Source organism: Panulirus ornatus, chromosome 12 (assembly GCF_036320965.1).
Source record: "Panulirus ornatus isolate Po-2019 chromosome 12, ASM3632096v1, whole genome shotgun sequence".
Lineage (NCBI taxonomy): Eukaryota > Metazoa > Arthropoda > Malacostraca > Decapoda > Palinuridae > Panulirus > Panulirus ornatus.
In genome coordinates, this window is record NC_092235.1 from 54,285,873 (window position 1) to 54,311,668 (window position 25,796).

At 41.1% G+C, this 25,796-nt stretch overlaps 1 protein-coding gene across 5 annotated transcripts in view; it reads right to left on the reverse strand.

The window, feature by feature from the left end:
* LOC139752068 (teneurin-a-like) overlaps positions 1-25,796 on the reverse strand; it is a 1,037,677-nt gene that overhangs the window by 39,931 nt on the left and 971,950 nt on the right. For all 5 annotated transcript variants that reach the window (XM_071667906.1, XM_071667907.1, XM_071667905.1 and 2 more), the window contains one exon: positions 25,556-25,762. In XM_071667906.1, the coding sequence (XP_071524007.1) occupies positions 25,556-25,762 (207 nt within the window). The remainder of the gene's footprint in view (positions 1-25,555; positions 25,763-25,796) is intronic.

The window sequence follows — 25,796 nt, forward strand, 5'->3', positions numbered from 1 at the left end:
ATATATATATATATATATATATATATATGATATATATATATATATATATATATATTATATATTTATTTATTTATTTTGCTATGTCGCTGTCTCCTGCGTTAGCGAGGTAGTGCAAGGAAACAGAAGAAAGAATGGCCCAACCCACCCACATACACATGCATATACATACATGTCCACACACGCAAATATACATACCCATACATCTCAATGTATACATATATATATATATATATATCCCTGGGGATAGGGGAGCAAGAATACTTCCCACGTATTCCCTGCATGTCGTAGAAGGCGACTAAAAGGGGAGGGAGCGGGGGGCTGGAAATCCTCCCCTCTCGTTTTTTTTTTTAATTTTCCAAAAGAAGGAGCAGAGAATTGGGCCGGGTGAGGGTAGTCCCTCAGAGGCTCAGTCCTCTGTTCTTAACGCTACCTCGTTGATGCGGGAAATGGCGAATAGTTTGAAAGAAGAAAAAAAAAAACACAGACATATACATATATACTCATGTACATAATTCATACTATCTGCCTTTATTCATTCCCATCGCCACCTCGCCACACATGGAATAACAACCCCCATCCCCCTCATGTGTGCGAGGTAGTGCTAGGAAAAAACAAGAAAGGCCCCATTCATTCACACTCAGTCTCTAACTGTCATGTAATAATGCACCGAAACCACAGCTCCCTTTCCACATCCAGGCCCCACAGAACTTTCCATGGTTTATCCCAGACGCCTCATATACTCTGGTTCAATACATTGACAGCTCGTCGACCCTGGTATACCACATCGTTCCAATTCACTCTATTCCTTGCATGCCTTTCACCCTCCTGCATGTTCAGGCTCCGATCACTCAAAATCTTTTTCACTCCATCTTTCCACCTCCAATTTGGTCTCCCACTTCTCAGTTCCCTCCACCTCTGACACATATATCCTCTTGGTCAGTCTTTCCTCACTCATTCTCTCCATGTGACAAAACCATTTCAAAACACTGTCTTCTCTCTCAACCACACTCTTTTTATTACCACACATCTCTCTTACCCTATTATTACTTACTAGATCAAACCACCTCACACCACATATTGTCCTCAAACATCTCATTTCCAGCACATCCACCCTCCACACAACTCTATCCATAGCCCACGCCTCACAACCATATAACTTTGTTGGAACCACTATTCCTTCAAACATACCCATTTTTGCTTTCCAAGATAACGTTCTCGACTTCCAAACATTTTTCAACGCTCCCAGAACTTTCGCCCCCTCCCCCACCCTATGATTCACTTCCGCTTCCATGGTTCCATCTGCTGTCAAATCCAATCCTAGATATCTAAAACACTTCACTTCCTCCAGTTTTTCTCCATTCAAACTTACCTCCCAATTGACTTGTCCCTCAACCCTACTGTACCTAATAACCTTGCTCTTATTCACATTTACTCTCAGCTTTCTTCCTTCACACACTTTACCAAACTCAGTCACCAGCTTCTGCAGTTTCTAACACGAATCAGCCACTAGCGCTGTATCATCAGCGAACAACAACTGACTCACTTCCCAAGCTCTGTCATCCACAACAGACTGCATACTTGCCCCTCTTTCCAAAACTCTTGCATTCACCTCCCTAACAACCCCATCCATAAACAAATTAAATAAACATGGAGACATCATTACAAAACTCTTGCATTCACCTCCCTAACAACCCCATCCATAAACAAATTAAACAACCATGGAGACATCACATACCCCTGCCACAAACCTACATTCTCTGAGAACCAATCACTTTCCTCTCTTCCTGCACGTACACATGCCTTACCTCCTCCATAAAAACTTTTCACTGCTTCTAACAACTTGCCTCCCACACCATATATTCTTAATACTTTCCACAGAGCATCTCTATCAACTCTATCATATGCCTTCTCGAAATCCATAAATGCTACATACAAATCCATTTGCTTGTCTAAGTATTTCTCACATACATTCTTGAAAGCAAACACCTGATCCATACATCCTCTACCACTTCTGAAACCACATTGCTCTTCCCCAATCTGATGTTCTGTACATACCTTCACCCTCTCAATCAATAACCTCCTAAATAATTTCCCAGGAATACTCAACAAACTTATACATCTTTAATTTGAGCACTCACTTTTATCCCCTTTGCCTTTGTACAATGGCACTATGCAAGCATTCCACCAATCCTCAGGCACCTCACCATGAGTCATACATACATTAAATAACCTTACCAACCAGTCAACAATACAGTCACCCCCTTTTATAATAAATTCCACTGCAATACCATCCAAACCCGCTGCCTTGCCGGCTTTCATCTTCCGTAGAGCTTTTACTACCTCTTCTGTTTACCAAATCATTTTCCCTAACCCTCTCACTTTGCACACCACCTCGACCAAAACAACCTGTATCTGCCACTCTTATCATCAAACACATTCAACAAATCTTCAAAATACTCATTCCATCTCCTTCTTACATCACCTCTACTTGTTATCACCTCCCCATTAGCCCCCTTCAATGAAGTTCCCACTTGTTCCCTTGTCTTACACACTTTATTTACCTCCTTCCAAAACATCTTTTAATTCTCCCTAAAATTTAATGACACTCTCTCACCCTAACTCTCATTTGCCCTCTTTTTCACCTCTTGCACCTTTCTCTTGAACTCCTGCCTCTTTCTTTTATACATCTCCCAGTCATTTGCATTATGTATATGTCTGTGTATGTATATATATATATATATTTTTTTTTTTCATACTTTGTCGCTGTCTCCCGCGTTTGCGAGGTAGCGCAAGGAAACAGACGAAAGAAATGGCCCAACACCCCCATACACATGTATATACATACGTCCACACACGCAATATACATACCTACACAGCTTTCCATGGTTTACCCCAGACGCCTCACATGCCTTGATTCAATCCACCGACAGCACGTCAACCCCACATCGCTCCAATTCACTCTATTCCTTGCCCTCCTTTCACCCTCCTGCATGTTCAGGCCCCGATCACACAAAATCTTTTTTACTCCATCTTTCCACCTCCAATTTGGTCTCCCACTTCTCGTTCCCTCCACCTCCGACACATATATCCTCTTGGTCAATCTTTCCTCACTCATTCTCTCCATGTGCCCAAACCATTTCAAAACACCCTCTTCTGCTCTCTCAACCACGCTCTTTTTATTTCCACACATCTCTCTTACCCTATTATTACTTACTCGATCAAACCACCTCACACCACACATTGTCCTCAAACATCTCATTTCCAGCACATCCTTCCTCCTGCGCACAACTCTATCCATAGCCCACGCCTCGCAACCATACAACATTGTTGGAACCACCATTCCTTCAAACATACCCATTTTTGCTTTCTGAGATAATGTTCTCGACTTCCACACATTCTTCAAGCTCCCAGGATTTTCGCCCCCTCCCCCACCCTATGATCCACTTCCGCCTCCATATCCACTCCCAGATATCTAAAACACTTTACTTCCTCCAGTTTTTCTCCATTCAAACTCACCTCCCAATTGACTTGACCCTCAACCCTACTGTACCTAATAACCTTGCTCTTATTCACATTTACTCTTAACTTTCTTCTTTCACACACTTTACCAAACTCAGTCACCAGCCTCTGCAGTTTCTCACATGAATCAGCCACCAGCGCTGTATCATCAGCGAACAACAACTGACTCACTTCCCAAGCTCTCTCATCCCCAATAGACTTCATACTTGCCCCTCTTTCCAAAACTCTTGCATTTACTTCCCTAACAACCCCATCCATAAACAAATTAAACAACCATGGAGACATCACATACCCCTGCCACAAACCTACATTCACTGAGAACCAATCACTTTCCTCTCTTCCTGCACGTACACATGCCTTACCTCCTCCATAAAAACTTTTCACTGCTTCTAACAACTTGCCTCCCACACCATATATTCTTAATACTTTCCACAGAGCATCTCTATCAACTCTATCATATGCCTTCTCCAGATCCATAAATGCTACATACAAATCCATTTGCTTTTCTAAGTATTTCTCACATACATTCTTCAAAGCAAACACCTGGTCCACTCATCCTCTACCACTTCTGAAACCACACTGCTCTTCCCCAATCTGATGCTCTGTACATGCCTTCACCCTCTCAATCAATACCCTCCCATATAATTTACCAGGAATACTCAACAAACTTATACCTCTGTAATTTGAGCACTCACTTTTATCCCCTTTGCCTTTGTACAATGGCACTATGCATGCTTTCCCCCAATCCTCAGGCACCTCACCATGAGTCATACATACATTAAATAACCTTACCAACCATATATATATATATATATATATATATATATATATATATATATATATATATATATATATATATATTATTTTTTTTTATTATACTTTGTCGCTGTCTCCCGCGTTTGCGAGGTAGCGCAAGGAAACAGACGAAAGAAATGGCCCAACCCCCCCCATACACATGTATATACATACGTCCACACACGCAAATATACATACCTACACAGCTTTCCATAGCTTACCCCAGACGCTTCACATGCCTTGATTCAATCCACCGACAGCACGTCAACCCCGGTATACCACACCGCTCCAATCCACTCTATTCCTTGCCCTCCTTTCACCCTCCTGCATGTTCAGGCCCCGATCACACAAAATCTTTTTCACTCCATCTTTCCACCTCCAATTTGGTCTCCCTCTTCTCCTTGTTCCCTCCACCTCCGACTCATATATCCTCTTGGTCAATCTTTCCTCACTCATCCTCTCCATGTGCCCAAACCACTTCAAAACACCCTCTTCTGCTCTCTCAACCACGCTCTTTTTATTTCCACACATCTCTCTTACCCTTACGTTACTCACTCGATCAAACCACCTCACACCACACATTGTCCTCAAACATCTCATTTCCAGCACATCCATCCTCCTGCGCACAACTCTATCCATAGCCCACGCCTCGCAACCATACAACATTGTTGGAACCACTATTCCTTCAAACATACCCATTTTTGCTTTCCGAGATAATGTTCTCGACTTCCACACATTCTTCAAGGCCCCCAGAATTTTCGCCCCCTCCCCCACCCTATGATCCACTTCCGCTTCCATGGTTCCATCCGCTGCCAGATCCACTCCCAGATATCTAAAACACTTCACTTCCTCCAGTTTTTCTCCATTCAAACTCACCTCCCAATTGACTTGACCCTCAACCCTACTGTATCTAATAACCTTGCTCTTATTCACATTTACTCTTAACTTTCTTCTTCCACACACTTTACCAAACTCAGTCACCAGCTTCTGCAGTTTCTCACATGAATCAGCCACCAGCGCTGTATCATCAGCGAACAACAACTGACTCACTTCCCAAGCTCTCTCATCCCCAACAGACTTCATACTTGCCCCTCTTTCCAAAACTCTTGCATTTACCTCCCTAACAACCCCATCCATAAACAAATTAAACAACCATGGAGACATCACACACCCCTGCCGCAAACCTACACTCACTGGGAACCAATCACTTTCCTCTCTTCCTACACGTACACATGCCTTACATCCTCGATAAAAACTTTTCACTGCTTCTAACAACTTTCCTCCCACACCATATATTCTTAATACCTTCCACAGAGCATCTCTATCAACTCTATCATATGCCTTCTCCAGATCCATAAATGCTACATACAAATCCATTTGCTTTTCTAAGTATTTCTCACATATATTCTTCAAAGCAAACACCTGATCCACACATCCTCTACCACTTCTGAAACCACACTGCTCTTCCCCAATCTGATGCTCTGTACATGCCTTCACCCTCTCAATCAATACCCTCCCATATAATTTACCAGGAATACTCAACAAACTTATACCTCTGTAATTTGAGCACTCACTCTTATCCCCTTTGCCTTTGTACAATGGCACTATGCATGCATTCCGCCAATCCTCAGGCACCTCACCATGAGTCATACATACATTAAATAACCTTACCAACCAGTCAACAATACAGTCACCCCCTTTTTTTAATAAATTCCACTGCAATACCATCCAAACCTGCTGCCTTGCCGGCTTTCATCTTCCGCAAAGCTTTCACTACCTCTTCTCTGTTTACCAAATCGTTTTCCCTAACCCTCTCACTTTGCACACCACCTCGACCAAAACACCCTATATCTGCCACTCTATCATCAAACACATTCAACAAACCTTCAAAATACTCACTCCATCTCCTTCTCACATCACCACTACTTGTTATCACCTCCCCATTTGCGCCCTTCACTGAAGTTCCCATTTGCTCCCTTGTCTTACGCACTTTATTTACCTCCTTCCAGAACATCTTTTTATTCTCCCTAAAATTTAATATATATTCCTATGAGTCCACGGGGAAAATGAAACACGAAAAGTTCCCAAGTGCACTTTCATGTAATAATCACATTATCAGGGGAGACACGAGAGAAATATAACAGTCAGTTGATATACATCAAAGAGACGAAGCTAGGATGCCATTTGGTAAACATGTGATTGTTTAAAACATACAACGAGCGTTCATAAACTTATCATTTTACAAATCTTATCAACGATAAAGTTATCTAATTTGTATAGACCATCACTAATATTAAGATTATAATTCTTTGTGTATTTAATAATAGAAGATTCAATGATATTTCTCTTGGTAATAGAGTTAGAGTTAATAACTGAGATGGCGTTACTCCAGTCAATACAATGATCATAGTTTTTAACATGATTAAACAAGGCATTTGATTCTTGTCCCGTTCTTATACTATATGTTGCTTAAGTCTAACCAACATAAAATTTATATTTCTCTCTTGTGTCTCCCTTGATGATGTGATTATGACACGAAAGTGCACTTGGGAACTTTTCGTGTTTCATTTTCCTTGTGGACTCGTAGGAATATCTTGATCATGTGCAAAATTGTGATCCTTTCCAACATGGATTCCACACGGCTCTTCTATTACTTCTCTACAAGCTGTCCTGGACTTTCTCCAAATCGCTAATCAAGGCTCACCAACTGAAGTTACGATTTGAATTCCTTAGGAAATGCCTTGATGAACAAGTGATGCCAAGATCTGTCCTACCTCAACGTTTGTTGCAGCTGTCTGGTCGACAATTTGACCAATTTCAAAGAAAAACATTGAATTAAAGAAACTTGAAATAAAGGAGGCTTTTCGCATTTCAAGAGAGAAGAAACGTGCCTTTCAAATGGCAATACCGACACACCGGAAGAACCGGATGTTGGACTATTGCTATGTTGAATTAAGGAAAGAACGCAATAGGCTACATGTGTCACTAAATCGTAAGTTGGACCATCTTATTGAAAACAGCCACTGGACCAAGAACACAAACCCATCTTTTGTGGTAAACCTGTCTAATAAACAACTAGATAAAGATTCCTTGTGTGCATTAGGCTATGATTTGTTTTGTGTGCTCTAACAGGGAAGCCAGCTGTGTTGATATCACAAAGTCTTTGTAATTTAGAAAAATACAGTAATTTAAGTAATGATGATATTAATATCTGTAAGGGTTTAGTGTATGCCAGTTTATCAAAACCAGTGGAAGCTAATTGCCCTAAAAGATTCATAAGAGCTATTAACACCTTAAAAAATGACAAGGATATACATATTACTAAAGCAGATAAGGCTAACACTTGTGATTTCAGGCAAAAAGTATCTAAAATGGATGATCTTCTAAATCATAACACAACATACTCTAAACTTAGTAAAGATCCCTTAGAAGCAGTGAATTCTCACTTCAATAAAGAAATGAAGTTGTTGTTGAAAGGTAACATTTCTCTTATCAAAAGTTTGTCATCTTTGTCCCCTTCATTGCCATATATGTATGGACTTATCAAAACACACAAACAGAATTTTCCAGCAAGACCTATGTGAGTTCAGTAGGCTCCATCACATATAAATTGGCAAAATGGTTAGTTTCTTTATTAAGCCCTTTAATGGGTAAGGTATCAAATTCTAATATGAACAATGTAGATTTAGTCAACAAGCTAAACAATATCAATATTAACTTTGATTTCAAACTAGTTAGTTTTGATGATTCCTCACTTTTCAGTAAAGTTCCAGTTGATGACCTTTTAGAATAATTTAATGTCTTGGATGATATTCATTTACCTGTTTGAAAGTCTAATTTCAATGAACTGATAAAATTGTGTATAAAAGACTGCGTATTTCAATTTAATGGAGATTATTATGCTCAAAAATTTGGTATGGCAATGGGTAACCCTCTTTCAACTGTACTAAGTAATCTTTATATGGAATTTTTTGAAACAAAATTACTAAAGGATATCTTACCTTATGCAATTTGGTTTAGGTATGTAGATGATGTTCTTTGTGTTTGGCCAACAAATGAAAATTTACAAATATTTCTCCCCTTACTTAACAATTTAGTACCTTCCATCAAATTTACTATAGAAAATGAAAATAATGGTATGTTACCATTTTTAGATTGCATGATCCATAGACAAGGAAACAAGTTTAAGTTTAGCATATACAGGAAACCCACCAATGTATGCTCATATATCCATTATTACTCATCTCGACATGACAGAGTTAAATTATCATTTCAATCTTGTTTAGCAAAGAAATCATTTTATAGAGTTGAGCCCAAACCTCCCGTTGACACCAAGATTCTTTTAGTTCTCCCTTTTAATGATAATTTCTTTTTGCTTCCCATGTTGCTTAAATCCTTTAATGTAAATGTTGCCTTTAGCAACAATAATACTATAAAGAATATCTTAATCAGGAATTCACCAGAAAATTCTCTTGGTTGCATCTATAAAGTGCCTTGTGGAAACTGATAAATTTTATGTTGGTCAGACTGGTAAGGATCTTTCTGTTAGACTTAAGCAACATAAATATAGTATAAGAATCAAATGCCTTGTTTAATCACGTTAAAAACTACGATCTTAATATTAGTGATGGTCTATACAAATTAGATAACTTTATTGTTGATAAGATTTGTAAAATAAGTTTATGAACGCTCATTGTATGTTTTGAATAATCACGTTTACCAAATGTCTTCCTAGCTTCATCTTTTCAATGTATATCAACTGACTGTTATATTTCTCTCTTGTGCCTCCCCTGATGATGTGATTATTACATGAAAGTGCACTTGGGAACTTTTCGTGTTTCATTTTCCCCATGGACTCGTAGTAATATCTTGATCACGTGCAAAATTGTGATCCTTTCCAACATATATGTATATATGTATAGGGAGCGGGGGGCTGGAAATCCTCCACTCTCATTTTTTTTTTTTTTTTTTTTTTTTTTTTTTTTTTTTTTTAATTTTCCAAAAGAAGGAACAGAGAAGGGGGCCAGGTGAGGATATTCCTTCCAAGGCCCAGTCCTCTGTTCTTAATGCTACCTCGCTATCGCAGGAAATGGCGAATAGTATGAAAAAAAAAAATATATATATATATATATATATATATATATATATATATATATCTTTTCTTTCTTTCATACTATTCGCCATTTCCCGCATTAGCGAGGTAGCGTTGAGAACAGAGGACTGGGCCCTTGAGGGAATATCCTCACCTGGGCCCCTTCTCTGTTCCCTCTTTTGGAAAAAAAAAAAAAAAAAAAAAGTGAGAGGGGAGGATTTCCAGCCCCCTGCTCCCTCCCCTTTTAGTCGCCTTCTACGACACGCAGGGAATACGTGGGAAGTATTCTTTCTCCCCTATCCCCAGGGATAATATATATATATATATATATATATATATATATATATATATATATATATATATATATATATATATATATATATCCCTGGGGATAGGGAAGAAAGAATACTTCCCACGTATTCCCTGCGTGTCGTAGAAGGCGACTAAAAGGGGAGGGAGCGGGGGGCTGGAAATCCTCCCCTCTCGTTTTTTTTTGATTTTCCAAAAGAAGGAACAGAGAACGAGGCCAGGTGAGGATATTCCCTCAGAGGCCCAGTCCTCTGTTCTTAACGCTACCTTGCTAACGCGGGAAATGGCGAATAGTATGAAAGAAAAAAGAAAAAATATATATTATTTTTTTTTTATTATACTTTGTCGCTGTCTCCCGCGTTTGCGAGGTAGCGCAAGGAAACAGACGAAAGAAATGACCCAACCCACCCCCATACACATGTATATACATACTTGTCCACACATGCAAATACTTATACCTATACATCTCAATGTACTCATATATATACACACACAGACATATACATATATACACATGTACATAATTCATACTGTCTGCCTTTATTTATTCCCATCACCACCTTGCCACACATGTAATACCATACCCCTCCCCCCTCATGTGTGTGAGGTAGCGCTAGGAAAAGACAACAAAGGCCACATTTGTTCACACTCAGTCTCTAGCTGTCATGTAATAATGCCCGAAACCACAGCTCCCTTTCCACATCCAGGCCGCACAGAACTTTCCATGGTTTACCCCAGACACTTTACATGCCCTGATTCAATCCACTGACAGCACGTCGACCCCAGTATACCACATCGATCCAATTCACTCTATTCCTTGCATGCCTTTCACCCTCCTGCATGTTCAGGCCCCAATCACTCAAAATCTTTTTCACTCCATCTTTCCACCTCCAATTTGGTCTTCACTTCTCCTCGTTCCCTCCCCCTCTGACACATATATCCTCTTGGTCAACCTTTCCTCACTCATTCTCTCCATGTGCCCAAACCATTTCAAAATACCCTCTTCTGCTCTCTCAACCACGCTCTTTATTTCCACACATCTCTCTTACCCTTACATTACTTACTCTATCAAACCACCTCACACCACATATTGTCCTCAAACATTTCATTTCCAGCACATCCACCCTCCTCCGCACAACTCTATCCATAGCCCACGCCTCGCAACCCTACAACATTGTTGGAACCACTATTCCTTCAAACATACCCATTTTTGCTTTCCGAGATAATGTTCTCGACTTCCAAACATTCTTCAAGGCTCCCAGGATTTTCGCCCCCTACCCCACCCTATGATTCACTTCCGCTTCCATGGTTCCATCTGCTGCCAGATCCACTCCCAGATATCTAAAACACTTTACTTCCTCCAGTTTTTCTCCATTCAAACTTACCTCCCAATTGACTTGACCCTCAACCCTACTGTACCTAATAAACTTGCTCTTATTCACATTTACTCTTAACTTTCTTCTTTCACACACTACCAAACTCAGTCACCAGCTTCTGCAGTTTCTCACATGAATCAGCCACCAGCGCTGTATCATCAGCGAACAACAACTGACTCACTTCCCAAGCTCTCTAATCCCAACAGACTGCATACTTGCCCCTCTTTCTAAAACTCTTGCATTCACCTCCCTAACAACCCCATCCATAAACAAATTAAACAAACATGGAGATATCACACACCCCTGACGCAAACCTACATTCACTGAGAACCAATCACTTTCCTCTCTTCCTACACGTACACATGCCTTACATCCTCGATAAAAACTTTTCACTGCTTGTAACAACTTGCCTCCCACACGATAAATTCTTAGTACCTTCCACAGAGCATCTCTATCATATGCCTTCTCCAGATCCATAAATGCTAAATACAAATCCATTTGCTTTTCTAAATATTTCTCACATACATTCTTCAAAGCAACCACCTGATCCACACATCCTCTACAACTTCTGAAACCACACTGCTCTTCCCCAATCTGATGCTCAATCAATACCCTCCCATATAATTTACCAGGAATACTCAACAAACTTATACCTCTGTAATTTGAGCACTCACGCTTATCCCCTTTGCCTTTGTACAATGGCACTATGCAAGCATTCCGCCAATCCTCAGGCACCATGAGTCATACATACATTAAATAACTTTACCAACCAGTCAACAATACAGTCACCCCCCTTTTTTAATAAACTCCTCTGCAATACCATCCAAACCTGCTGCCTTGCCGGCTTTAATATTCCGCAAAGCTTTTACTACTTTTTCTCTATTTACCAAATCATTCAAATCATTTATATATATATATATATATATATATATATATATATATATATATTATCCCTGGGGATAAGGGAGAAAAAATACTTCAAACGTATTCCCTGCATGTCGTAGAAGGCGACTAAAAGGGGAAGGAGTGGGTGGCTGGAAATCCTCCCCTCTTTTTTTTTTTTTTTTTATTTTCCAAAAGAAGGAACAGAGAAGGGGGCCAGGTGAGGACCTTCCTTCAAAGGCCCAGTCCTTTGTTCTTAACGCTACCTCTCTGACGCAGGAAAAGGCGAAAAGTATGAAATATATATATATATATATATATATATATATATATATATATATATATATATATATATATATATATATATATATATATATATATCCCTGGGGATAGGGGATTAAGAACACTTCCCACGTATTCCCTGTTCTTAACGCTACCTTGCTAATGCGGGAAATGGCGAATAGTTTGAAAAAAAGAATATATATATATATATTTCTTTTTCTTTCAAACTATTCGCCATTTCCCGCGTTAGCGAGGTAGCGTTAAGAACAGAGGACTGGGCCTTGGAGGGAATATCCTCACCTGGCCTCCTTCTCTGTTCCTTGTTTTGGAAAATTAAAAAAAAACGAGAGGGGAAGATTTCCAGCCCCCCGCTCCCTCCCCTTTTAGTCGCCTTCTACGACACGCAGGGAATACGTGGGAAGTATTCTTAATCCCCTATCCCCAGGGATAATATATATATATATATATATATATATATATATATATATATATATATATATATATATATATATATATATATATATATATTATCCCTGGGGATATGGGATTAAGAATACTTCCCACGTATTCCCTGCGTGTCGTAGAAGGCGACTAAAAGGGGAGGGAGCGGGGGGCTGGAAATCCTCCCCTCTCGTTTTTTTTTAATTTTCCAAAAGAAGGAACAGAGGGGGCCAGCTGAGGATATTCCAAAAAAGGCCCAGTCCTCTGTTCCTAACGCTACCTCGCTAACGCGGGAAATGGCGAATAGTTTAAAAGATATATATATATATATATATATATATATATATATATATATATATATATATATATATATATATATATATATATATATATATTTATTTATTTTTTTATTCATTTTGCTTTAACGGCTGTCTCCTGCGTTAGCGAGGTAGCGCAAGGAAACAGACGAAAGAATGGCCCAACCCGCCCATGTATATACATACACATCCACACACGCAAACATACATACCTATACATCTCAATGTACACACATATATATATATATATATATATATATATATATATATATATATATATATATATATATATATATATATATATACAGACATATACATATATACACATGTACATAATTCATACTGTCTGCCTTTATTTGTTCCCATCGCCACCTCGCCACACATGGAATAACAACCCCCTCCCCCCTCATGTGTGCGAGGTAGCGCTAGGAAAGACAACAAAGGCCCCATTCGTTCACACTCAGTCTCTAGCTGTCATGTAACAATGCACCGAACCCACAGCTCCCTTTCCACATGAAAAGGTGGGCAGGTTGGCATATTAGAAAGGGTAGTGAGTGGTGGGATGAAGAAGTAAGATTGCTAGTGAAAGAGAAGAGAGAGGCATTTGGATGATTTTTGCAGGGAAATAATGCAAATGACTGGGAGATGTATAAAAGAAAGGCAGGAGGTCAAGAGAAAGGTGCAAGAGGTGAAAAAGAGGGCAAATGAGAGTTGGGGTGAGAGAGTATCATTAAATTTTAGGGAGAATAAAAAGATGTTATGGAAGGAGGTAAATATAGTGCATAAGACAAGGGAACGAATGGGAACATCAGTGAAGGGGGCTAATGGGGAGCTGATAAGTAGTGGTGATGTGAGATGGAGTGAGTATTTTGAAGGTTTGTTGAATGTGTTTGATGATAGAGTGGCATATATAGGGTGTTTTGGTTGAGGTGGTGTGCAAAGTGAGAGGGTTAGGGAGAATGATTTGGTAAACAGAGAATAGGTAGTAAAAGCTTTGCAGAAGATGAAAGCCGGCAAGGTAGCGGGTTTGGATGGTATTGCAGTGGAATTTATTATAAAAGGGGGTGACTGTGTTGTTGACTGGTTGGTAAGGCTATTTAATGTATGTATGACTCATGGTGAGGTACCTGAGGATTGGTGGAATGCTTGCATAGTGCCATTGTACAAAGGCAAAGGGGATAAAAGTGAGTGCTCAAATTACAGAGGTATAAGTTAGTTGACTATTCCTGGGAAATTATATGGGAAAGTATTGATTCAGAGGGTTAAGGCATGTACTGAGCATCAGATTGGGGAAGAGCAGAGTGGTTTCAGAAGTGGCAGAGGATGTGTGGATAAGGTGCTTTGAAGAATGTATGTAAGAAATACTTAGAAAAACAAATGGATTTGTACGTAGCATTTATGGATCTGGAGAAGGCATATGACAGAGTTGATAGAGATGCTCTGTGGAAGGTTTTAAGAATATATGGTGTGGGAGGCAAGTTGTTACAAGCAGTGAAAAGTTTTTATTGAGGATGTAAGGCATGTGTACGTGTAGGAAGAGAGGAAAGTGATTGGTTCTCAGTGAATGTAGGTTTGCGGCAGGGGTGTGTGATGTCTCCATGGTTCTTTAATTTGTTTATGGATGGGGTTGTTAGGGAGGTGAATGCAAGAGTTTTGGAAAAAGGGGCAAGTATGCAGTCTGTTGTGGATGAGAGAGCTTGGGAAGTGAGTAAATTGTTGTTCGCTGATGATACAGTACTGGTGGCTGATTCATGTGAGAAACTGCAGAAGCTGGTGACTGAGTTTGGTAAAGTGTGTGAAAGAAGAAAGCTGAGAGTAAATGTGAATAAGAGCAAGGTTACTAGGTACAGTAGGGTTGAGGGTCAAGTCAATTGGGAGGTAAGTTTGAATGGAGAAAAACTGGAGGAAGTAAAGTGTTTTAGATATCTGGGAGTGGATCAGGCAGTGGATGGAACCATGGAAGTGGAAGTGAATCATAGGGTGGGGGAGGGGACGAAAATTCTGGGAGCCTTGAAGAATGTTTGGAAGTCGAGAACATTATCTCGGAAAGCAAAAATGGGTATGTTTGAAGGAATAGTGGTTCCAACAATGTTGTATGGTTGCGAGGAATGGGCTATGGATAGAGTTGTGCGGAGGAGGGTGGATGTGCTGGAAATGATATGTTTGAGGACAATATGTGGTGTGAGGTGGTTTGATAGAGTAAGTAATGTAAGGGTAAGAGAGATGTGTGGTAATAAAAAGAGTGTGGTTGAGAGCAGAAGAGGGTGTTCTGAAATGGTTTGGTCACATGGAGAGAATGAGTGAGGAAAGATTGACCAAGAGGATATATGTGTCAGAGGTGGAGGGAATGAGAAGTGGGAGACCAAATTGGAGGTGGAAAGATGAAGTGAAAACGATTTTGAGTGATCGGGGCCTGAACATGCAGGAGGGTGAAAGGCGTGCAAGGAATAGAGTGAATTGGAACGATGTGGTATACCGGGGTCGATGTGCTGGCAGTGGATTGAACCAAGGCATGTGAAGCATCTGGGGTAAACCATGGAAAGTTCTGTGGGGCCTGGATGTGGAAAGGGAGCTGTGGTTTTGGTGCATTATTACATGACAGCTAGAGACTGAGTGTGAGTGAATGTGGCCTTTGTTGTCTTTTCCTAGCGCTACCTCGCACACATGAGGGGGGAGGTTGTTGTTATTCCATGTGTGGCGAGGTGGCGATGGGAATGAATAAAGGCAGACAGTATGAATTAAGTACATGTGTATATATGTATATGTCTATGTGTGTATATATATGTATACATTGAGATGTATAGGTATGTATATTTGCGTGTGTGGACGTGTATGTATATACATGTGTATGTGAGTGGGTTGGGCATTCTTTCATCTGTTTCCTTGTGCTACCTCGCTAATGTGGGAGACAGCGACAAAGCAAAATAAATAAATAAATATAAATACATAAACGAGGTTTTTACCTCATCTTGCTTTAAAGAAAAGAACGGAACATTTCTTTGCATACGACAATCACTGCAGATGAAATGATAAAACGATATATATATATATATATATACATATATATATATATATATATATATATATATATATATATATATATTTTTTTTTTTTTTTTTATACTTTGTCGCTGTCTCCCGCGTTTGCGAGGTAGCGCAAGGAAACAGACGAAAGAAATGGCCCAACCCCCCCCCATACACATGTACATACACACGTCCACACACGCAAATATACATACCTACACAGCTTTCCTTGGTTTACCCTGGACGCTTCACATGCCTTGATTCAATCCACTGACAGCACGTCAACCCCTGTATACCACATCGCTCCAATTCACTCTATTCCTTGCCCTCCTTTCACCCTCCTGCATGTTCAGGCCCCGATCACACAAAATCCTTTTCACTCCATCTTTCCACCTCCAATTTGGTCTCCCTCTTCTCCTCGTTCCCTCCACCTCCGACACATATATCCTCTTGGTCAATCTTTCCTCACTCATTCTCTCCATGTGCCCAAACCATTTCAAAACACCCTCTTCTGCTCTCTCAACCACGCTCTTTTTATTTCCACACATCTCTCTTACCCTCACGTTACTTACTCGATCAAACCACCTCACACCACACATTGTCCTCAAACATCTCATTTCCAGCACATCCATCCTCCTGCGCACAACTCTATCCATAGCCCACGCCTCGCAACCATACAACATTGTTGGAACTACTATTCCTTCAAACATACCCATTTTTTGCTTTCCGAGATAATGTTCTCGACTTCCACACATTTTTCAAGGCTCCCAAAATTTTCGCCCCCTCCCCCACCCTATGATCCACTTCTGCTTCCATGGTTCCATCCGCTGACAGATCCACTCCCAGATATCTAAAACACTTCACTTCCTCCAGTTTTTCTCCATTCAAACTCACCTCCCAATTGACTTGACCCTCAACCCTACTGTACCTAATAACCTTGCTCTTATTCACATTTACTCTTAACTTTCTTCTTCCACACACTTTACCAAACTCCGTCACCAGCTTCTGCAGTTTCTCACATGAATCCGCCACCAGCGCTGTATCATCAGCGAACAACAACTGACTCACTCATATATATATATATATATATATATATATATATATATATATATATATATATATATATATATATATATATATCGTTTATACATATATATATATATATATATATATATATATATATATATATATATATATATATATATATATATATATATAGCGGTAGCATTCCTGCCTGTGGCACAGGGGTCCCAGGTTCGATCCTGACTGTTGGAGGTTTGTATGTTCTATGAAGGTGCGCGTTCATATGCACTTTATTTGTATATATATATATATATATATATATATATATATATATATATATATATATATATATATATATATAGGGGAGAAAGAATACTTCCCACGTATTCCCTGCGTGTCGTAGAAGGCGACTAAAAGGGAAGGGAGAGGGGGGGCTGGAAATCCTTCCATCTCATTTTTAGTTTTCCTAATGAAGGAACAGAGGAGGGGGCCAAGTAAGGATATTCCATCAAAGGCTCAGTCGTTTGTTCTTAACGCTACCATGCTAACGCGGGAAATGGCGAATAGTATGAATATATATATATATATATATATATATATATATATATATATATATATATATATATATATATATATATGGGAGATGTATTAAAGAAAGAGGCAGGAGGTCAAGAGAAAGGTGCAAGAGGTGAAAAAAGAGGGCAGATGACTCATGGTGAGGTGCCTGAGGATTGGCAGAATGCTTGCATAGTGCCATTGTACAAAGGCAAAGGGGATAAAAGTGAGTGCTCAAATTACAGAGGTATAAGTTTGTTGAGTATTCCTGGGAAATTATATGGGAGGTTATTGACTGAGAGGGTGAAGGCATGTACAGAGCATCAGATTGGGGAAGAGCAGTGTGGTTTCAGAAGTGGTAGAGGATGTGTGGATCAGGTTTTGCTTTGAAGAATGTATGTGAGAAATACTTAGAAATACTTAGAAAAGAGATTTATGGATCTGGAGAAGGCATATGATAGAGTTGATAGAGATGCTCTGTGGAAGGTATTAAGAATATATGGTGTGGGAGGCACGTTGTTAGAAGCAGTGAGAAGTTTTTATGAAGGATGTAAGGCATGTGTACGTGTAGGAAGAGAGGAAAGTGACTGGTTCTCAGTGAATGTAGGTTTGCGGCAGGGGTGCGTGATGTCTCCCTGGTTGTTTAATTTGTTTATGGATGGGGTTGTAAGGGAGATGAATGCAAGTTTTCAAAAGAGGGGCAAGTATGCAGTCTGTTGTGGATGAGAGAGCTTGGGAAGTGAGTCAGTTGTTCGCTGATGATACAGCGCTGGTGGCTGATTCGGGTGAGGTAAGTTTGAATGGAGAAAAACTGCAGGAAGTAAAGTGTTTTAGATATCTGGGAGTGGATTTGGCAGTGGATGGAAGTGGAAGTGAATCATAGGGTGGGGAGGGGGCGAAAGTTCTGGGAGCGTTGAAGAATGTGTGGAAGTCAAGAATGTTATCTTGGATAGCAAAAATGGGTATGTTTGAAGGAATAGTGGTTCCAACAATGATAGGTGGTTGTGAGGTGTGGGCTATAGCTAGATTTTTGCTGAGGAGGGTGGATATGCTGGAAATGACCGTTTGAGGACAATATGTGCTGTGAGGTGGTCTGATCGAGTAAGTACTGAAAGGGTAAGAGAGATGTGTGGTAATAAAAAGAGTGTGGTTGAGAGAGCAGAAGAGGGTGTTTTGAAATGGTTTGGTCACATGGAGAGAATGAATGAGGAAAGATTGACAAAGAGGATATATGTGTCAGAGGCGGAGGGAACGAGAAGTGGGAGAAGAAATTGGAGGTGGAAAGATGGAGTGAAAAAGATTTTGAGTGATTGGGGCCTGAACATGCACGAGGGTGAAAGGCGTGCAAGGAATAGAGTGAATTGGAACAATGTGGTATACCGGGGTCGACGTGCTGTCAATGGATTGAACCTGGGAATGTGAAGCGTCTGGGGTAAACCATTTCCACATGGTAAGCCATGTGGAAAGGGAGCTGTGGTTTCGGTGCATTATAAATGACAGCTAGAGACAGAGTGTGAACGAATGTGGCCTTTATTGTCTTTTCCTTGCGCTACCTCGCGCTCATGCGGGGGTAGGGGGTTGTTATTTTATGTGTGGCGGGATGACTGATGGGAACGAATAAGGGCAGACTATGAATTATGTACATGTGTATATATGTATATGTTTCTCTGTGTGTGTGTATATATATATATATATATATATATATATATATATATATATATATATATATATATATATATACATACAGGGTGTTAAAAAACGATAGGTACAAAATTTGACAGTAGACAGGGACACCCAAAGCAAAAACTTTTTCAAGAATACCAAAAATTGCAAAACTAGTTAGTTTTCGAGATACCGAGCTTTAAAGTTTTACCTTTGGTATGTCTGAACTGTAAACTTTAAATGTAATATTTACTTACAATCTGGCAACACTCGGTAGATTAAGGTGTGGCAACACTCGGTGTTTACGAATTAGCTCACCGTTGCACGTCGTGGTGACAACATGGTACATTTGTCTAATCAAGAAATCATTGCAGAATATCCAAGACTGCTGCCTCGTGTCCAGCAGTCCTTTCAGAGGAGGTGTCAGGTCTGCATTGAAGCAGAAGGCAGACACTTCGAACAGCTATTGTAGATTGTAATAGATAATACATGTTTACACAATATTTGTTTCACTTTTCACTATATCATGTTAGAAACGAAAATGCTTGTGAAAAGGTGTCAAGTTAAAGCTTTAAAGCTCAGTATCTCGAAAACTAACTAGTTTTGCAATTTTTGGTATTCTTGAAAAAGTGTTTGCTTTGGGTGTCCCTGTCTACTGTCAAATTTTGTACCTATTGTTTTTTAACACCCTGTATATATATATATATATATATATATATATATATATATATATATATATATATATATATATATATATATATACATATATATACGTCGAGATGTATAGGTATGTATATGTGCGTGTGTGGACGTGTATGTATGTACATGTTTATGTGGGTGGGTTGGGCCATTCTTTCGTCTGTTTCCTTGCGCTACCTAGCTAACGCGGGAGACAGTGACAAAGTGTAATAAATAATACACGCACACACACACACACACACACACACACATATATATATATATATATATATATATATATATATATATATATATATATATATATATATATATAAAACCATGCGCCATGAGAGGCTCAGAAACGTCTGAAATGATCTCATGACGAGAGAAAACGGGACTAGAGCAAGAAGGCAATGAACTAGTTTAATTTCGTAATAAGTGTGAAAATGGAAGGCGTGCCCTCCCTCCCTCGTGTACCCGTTGAATTACAATAAAAAACGAGGCTCCAAAACATCAGAAATAACCCCGAGATATTAGAGAATGACAGGAAAGAAAAAAAAAGAAACCATTTTTATATCGTCACAAGATTGAAAAAAAAAAAAAAAAGAGGAGGACATGCCAGGTGCCAGATGAACGCAATAATCCCCGGCCACTCAATAACTAAAATTGTACCGATGACAGGAAAATAATGAAGGGTTCGGGAGAGAGAGAGAGAGAGAGAGAGAGAGAGAGAGAGAGAGAGAGAGAGAGAGAGAGAGAGATCAAGCCCTGTGAGCCGTTTCGTGTAAGGAAGAAAAGAGAGAGAGAGAGAGAGAGAGAGAGAGAGAGAGAGAGAGAGAGAGAGAGAGAGAGAGAGATCAAGCCCTGTGAGCCGTTTCGTGTAAGGAAGAAAAGAGAGAGAGAGAGAGAGAGAGAGAGAGAGAGAGAGAGAGAGAGAGAGAGAGAGAGAGAGATCCCAAAGATCTACTGTTTCTCCAATTCGAAAATAATGAGGAGCGGAAAATCGGGCGTCAGATGAGCCGATACCTGCCGATTAGCGCCACTTCAATTTCCGGACGGGATAGCCGATTTAGAGGCCCCGGGTGATACTGGCCTGGGGAAAGGGGAGTGGACGGGCCGGGAGGAGGAAAGAAGGGAAGGGAAGCGAGAGGGAATGGGAGAAGAGGGTGGGAGCACAGGGGCAAGGGAGAGGAGAGAGTACAAGATGATGAGGAGGAAGATTCAGGCATGGGGAGAAATGTGATTGGGGGCGGGGAGAGAAGGGGAGGAGATTCAAGGGTTCTATTGTATAGAGGCAGAGACGGGGGGTTTGTGGTGTAGACGAGGGTTGTGTTGGAGAGGGAAGGAAGGAGACTGTAAGACACACGTCAATGACATCAGATGCGTCCAGGCGTGGAAATAATGGCACATGCGAACACAATTACGGAGTAGATAGTCGAAATGGTGAAGGGGGGGGGGGTGTTAACACGAAGGAAGGAAGGACACGTTTGGTGAGGAGTCGGGTTAGAGGCTGAGAGGTGAGATGTCGAAGTGTGGGGTCGTCATGAGAGCATAAGGAGCCCCCCCCCCCCCCCCCCCAACCCTCAAACATAAAAGTCTTCAGAACCATTAACCAATTCACAGTCTTACCACAATATAATGTCTTGCCCACATAGCATCTCTACACCTTACAACTCATCTATACCACCCCAATCCGGACCACCATCTCCACTACATTGCTCGCATCCCATTTTCTCTCATGTCTTCACCAATGATATTCTCAACCTCATAAGTCCAACTTTATAACCCAGTCTAACATAAGTCTCCGTAGCATCAATCGATGTTACTCCACGATAAACATCCCAACACCCGCGCTACCTTCGTCACCCCCATCTAATCTTATTTACCTATTTGCTCACCTCACCAACACCCTTACTTCCTGGCAAACTCAATTACACCACGTCACTCACCCGTACCTCACTAAACACCCGACGCTCGACACCCGCAGCACTCTTAATACCTTCACCTGCGCACCTGTGCCACTAAACCAACACTCCACCATCACATCACGCCAATATCGTAACCACGGCCACACCTGAACACCAAGACGTGTTGGCATGGACGTGCCCATCCACATACACTCATACAAACATCGACACGACATTCGTGTCACCATGGTATTATATGTGATCAACCGGAGATAGCTAAACACACTCCCGGTCCGACATTATTACTAACCTGATCACCAAACTCCACACGCAGACGTTTTATACTCCCATCCATACCTCATGCTACATCCCCACACCTAGTCATCCACTCGTTTCCACATGCACGTCAACCTTCCAACTCACAAAGCCACACAGTCTCCTACCTAGCAGTGAGGAGGGTACGCGACCATCCACCTGACTTCCCCCAAATTTGTTTGAGTTTACCCTAATCATGGCGTCTAAACAGTCGATTGGCATGGCCATAAAACAAGCAGTAAAGATGGCTTATGAACTGAAATTGCATTTCTGGGACAGATAAAACGTCTGGGAAGTGCATCTTCTCGTACAATTATTGTAATGCTTTTGTTATTGGCGCACCTGCTTCAATTTCAATTTTACGTGAGCAATGAAATTTTCTGATGTTATAAAACCCCCACTTACGGACAGGAGTCATGAGACTCTTTTGTACCATCTGGAAGGATCACACCCATGATACAAACACACACACACACACACACACACACACACACCTATTTATTCATTACGAAGAAAAAGTTATACGTCCTTTGGACGTAAAACTATTTCTTCGTAATGAATAAATAGGTGATCACACACGTCCTTCCGTCTTTTCTATGGGGAGAGGAAAATCGTGATAAAAACCAGACAAAAGGCTCTCACCGGGAGGGAACGTCAAGACAAATCTATGACTCCCCTTCGTCCCAGTGCGCCCGAGAGGCCTCCAGGCCCATCCCAGGGTCTGCGGCCGCCCTGGTGATGGTCTGTCGCTTTCGACTGCCCAAATGAGGACGGACAGACCACTAATGGTTCTCCTCTTGTTCTTTTATTCCTTCATTTACGCTATACGTTAAAAGCTGGCCTCTATATTCCTGCTGCGTGAGTATCAGCTGGGGATTATCATTAGCCCATCGCTAGATACTGTGTGGTCTTATAACTGAGGCACTCCTAACATTATATGCAAAATCTATACATCAAAAATGCACTTCGTAATATAAAAAGTTTTATGTACGAATGGAAGAGCGGAAAATCGGCAATTCTCCAAACGACGAGTGCGTGAGAACACATTATAAAAGACAGAAGCTCCTAGCAATAGTGTCTAGGTTCCTGACATCTTGCATCTCGGGGTCTCTAGCAATTTAATAGCTAGGCTACGACTAGCTGGTGTCTCGGTTTCCCAGCAGCTGGTTAGGAGGGTCTCCAAGCCGGGGTCATCGAGGACCATGTGGAGACGCGTCTCTAGGTTCCACCACAGCACCCAGTCTCTCGGCTCCCTGTAACCAACGGATGAGGCAGCCCCCCCTCCTCCTCCCTCCTCCCCGGTACGCCGCGTCGTCACCCGCCGTTTCCAGATAACGTTCCCGCCAATTTCCGGCCACAAACTGTTTCCGAACTGCCTCGGGTTTTGGGGGGAAGGGGGAGGCGTAGGGAGCGGGTGGGTGCCTGGGAATGGGGGTAGCGTTTCGGAGATGGAGAGAAAAAAAAAAAAAGAGAACGATTATTATAGACCACAAGCTGATCTGTATTATCGGCAGTAAAAGTAAGACGACGGAAGCGTTATCATACTGTTATGTGGGGAGGGACGGACTGGGATTATGCAACATCTCATTTCCTGATCGAGACGCCACGTTACCGTGCACTGCCACCTATGAGATTCGCGAAGATGTGATGGGAGAAAAGGCGCAGTCGTTATGTCTTGGTGGCGGCAATACGATTTCAAAGTGACTATGGCAACATAACATAAAATCTAACTGACAGTTCGAGGTAATTCTGACGATTTTTGTGTTTACGTAGACACGTGAAACGTTGATTAACCTAATCCAATTTTCCGTGTGTGAGTTTCTATTATGGATGTGCTCGGTACGGCTTTGACACGTATATCTACAGTGACTGCACCCGTCAGCTGGGTAAAGCGGATTCGCAAAAACATCAATCAGCTGATTTGCAGCATATAAACAACCAAATGAACCAGCTAATATTACACGTCACATTTACAAAAAAAAAAAAAAAAAAAAAAAAAATCGACTTCCTCCCTGGCAAAGTTATCAGTAATTTCTCTTTCAAACATATCAACTTGATTCACCGGAATTACACGACTGTTTAATTCATCTCTAAAAGTTTGGGGTTTTGTTGTTGATCACAGTTCAACTGAAACGAATAGATTATCACTTCAGTATGGCATGACGAACACGGATTGTCTAAACCAGTTCGCATTAGCGACGAGTTAACCTCATCATTAACCACCATCAATATAGGAAAGAAATCTACTGAAATCAAGAAACTAAATGTACTGGGAAAAAAAAAAAGATACACGAACGTCTGCTGAAATGTTGCACTGCAAGTTTAATATAGATGTTGCTTTGCATTCTCTTTTATTCCCCCCCCCCCAAAAAAAAAACGAAACTATCGAAAGCCCCCAACAGTATTGTGTAACTAATACACAAAGAAATGACGAGCCTGGACACCACCAAGTCCACCAGCACAGTGCTGGCTGAGAGGGGAGAACACCTACATATTTTCACATACGTTCAACTACTGACTTACATAACATACTTCTCGTATTATCTACGCGAGGATCCCCCATCATTCATTCAACACCAGATAGCGTGCTCTATTATAAACCGTCAACAGATTTGTTATTCACACATACATATACATAATGTGACCCGTGTATTTGTAGGGAACTCTGAGCTACGGTGTACCATATTTACTTCCCCGGCTGCCTGGTCTGTAGTTTAATATGTAAAGCCCAGATATGTTATTCATTCATAAATATTCAGTTTGAATCTTGTAAGACATCTAAGTTCAGGTGTTGATTATTATTCATTACGACACAGGACGGGGTGTATGGGGTGAAGAGCAGTGTGTGGAAGGTAGTGGTTAGCTTGGAGTATATGGGCATGAATGATGGTATTTTGGTGAGCGTTTGTGGGAATCTGCAAATGATTGCTGAGCGGAAAGGATTCTCCTGCTGGCTTGTTTGTGGTGGGTGTTGTGTGACGTGTAGGCGGTGGTGAGTGGCATATGGGAGTGGGGGGGATGTGTGGTCGGGCAGCACTGGTTGCACGGTGGGTACAGGGAATAACAGTTCTCGAAAAGAGCTGATGAGAACGTCTTAAAAGTTTCTATTTCGGTAATGGTATCCGAGACTGCACGGGTAACTAAATGTAAAAACTGTAACCAATTTTATATTGGATAATCTGAAAAAGATTTAGAGACTAGGATAGCCCAACAGAGCAACGGCTTATTTCAATATGAAGCTGCCTTTGATCGCCATATCGACTGGGAAGGAGCTAAGACCATAGTTAAATCTGTCTGAGGATGTAATAAACGAAAGCACTTACCGTTATCTTCTCTTTCTAATGACAGGTATCCGCGTCACAGAACATGTAACACTTACCCTGCGTGAAGACCGCTCGGGAGTTGCTGCTCATGGTGAGGATGTGGGTGTTCTGCTGTCCCTGGCTGCCGCCCACACCCACGCTCAGACTTCGGTGCGTCCCCTCGCCACCCATCCAGGAGTCGACGCCCACGCGGGTGCCGGTGGGCGCCACCACGGTCACCAGACGACCCGTCTCGTCATACTCGTACACGTAGGTGAGGCGTCCTACGGGTAGGGTCGAGGCAAGGGGTTACACGCC